The sequence below is a fragment of the Nannochloropsis gaditana genome, assembly GCF_000240725.1.
Source record: "Nannochloropsis gaditana CCMP526 unplaced genomic scaffold scaffold035, whole genome shotgun sequence".
In the NCBI taxonomy this organism is placed as follows: domain Eukaryota; class Eustigmatophyceae; order Eustigmatales; family Monodopsidaceae; genus Microchloropsis; species Microchloropsis gaditana.
In genome coordinates, this window is record NW_005803918.1 from 13,016 (window position 1) to 13,769 (window position 754).

General features: G+C 59.4%; 1 protein-coding gene across 1 annotated transcript in view; it reads right to left on the reverse strand.

Moving 5' to 3' along the window:
* Nucleotides 1-527: 527 nt before the first annotated feature.
* Nucleotides 528-754, reverse strand: part of NGA_0320300 (dna mismatch repair protein msh2) — a gene marked incomplete at its 3' end in the record, with an annotated part of 384 nt that continues 157 nt past the window's right edge. The window contains exon 2 of the mRNA XM_005856130.1: nt 528-700. Coding sequence (XP_005856192.1) covers nt 528-700 — 173 coding nt within the window. The remainder of the gene's footprint in view (nt 701-754) is intronic.

The following is a 754-nucleotide window of genomic DNA, read 5'->3' on the forward strand; positions in this document are numbered from 1 at the left end:
AATCCTCTGGCGCTGCCTGGGCCTGAAACGCGGACAAGGAGGATGCAGAATGCAAAAGGCGGCATGGAGGCATCAAGGTCGTGAGGAGAGGTTGGCAGTTTACCGGGGGCCTTTTGCTCCAGGGCGGTGAGTTCGTGGAAGTGGGTGGCGAAGAGGCAGGGCGCTTGGAGATGCCGGATGATATACTCAGATATCGCCCAGGCGAGGCCAAAGCCATCGAAGGTGCTGGAGGAGGAAGAGCGAGGGTATAGAGTGAGCATATCTTCAGTACAGAAGAGCAAGGGGAGGGAGGTAAGGGCCGCAAAGGAAGCACCATGGTAAAAAATCGTGGATAGGAAGGGGGGGCAGGAGGGAGGAGAAGAGGAGGACGGCGGTTTACCTGGTCCCACGGCCCAACTCATCAATGATCAGCAACGAATGTGGCGTCGCGGTCTGAGTATGACCGCAGAGAAGAAGGCGGGAAGAGCGTTTTCTTGGGTAAACAATCCCAGCAAGAAAGTTCCTGTGTCCCGCTCGTCCTCCCCTCCCTACTCCCTTCTCCCCCCTCCTCTCTCCCTTGTGACCTGAAGAATCGTGGAGGCCTCCAGCATTTCGGCCATGAAGGTGCTGACACCCCGCTGTGCTGCGTCTCCTGCCCCAACCCGCGCCAACACGGCGTCCACAACGGGCAGCTCCATGGCATCGACGGGCACGTAGGACCCTGCGAGCGAGAGAGGGGCGGAGGGAGGAAGGACGCGTATTCTTGACTGGGAGG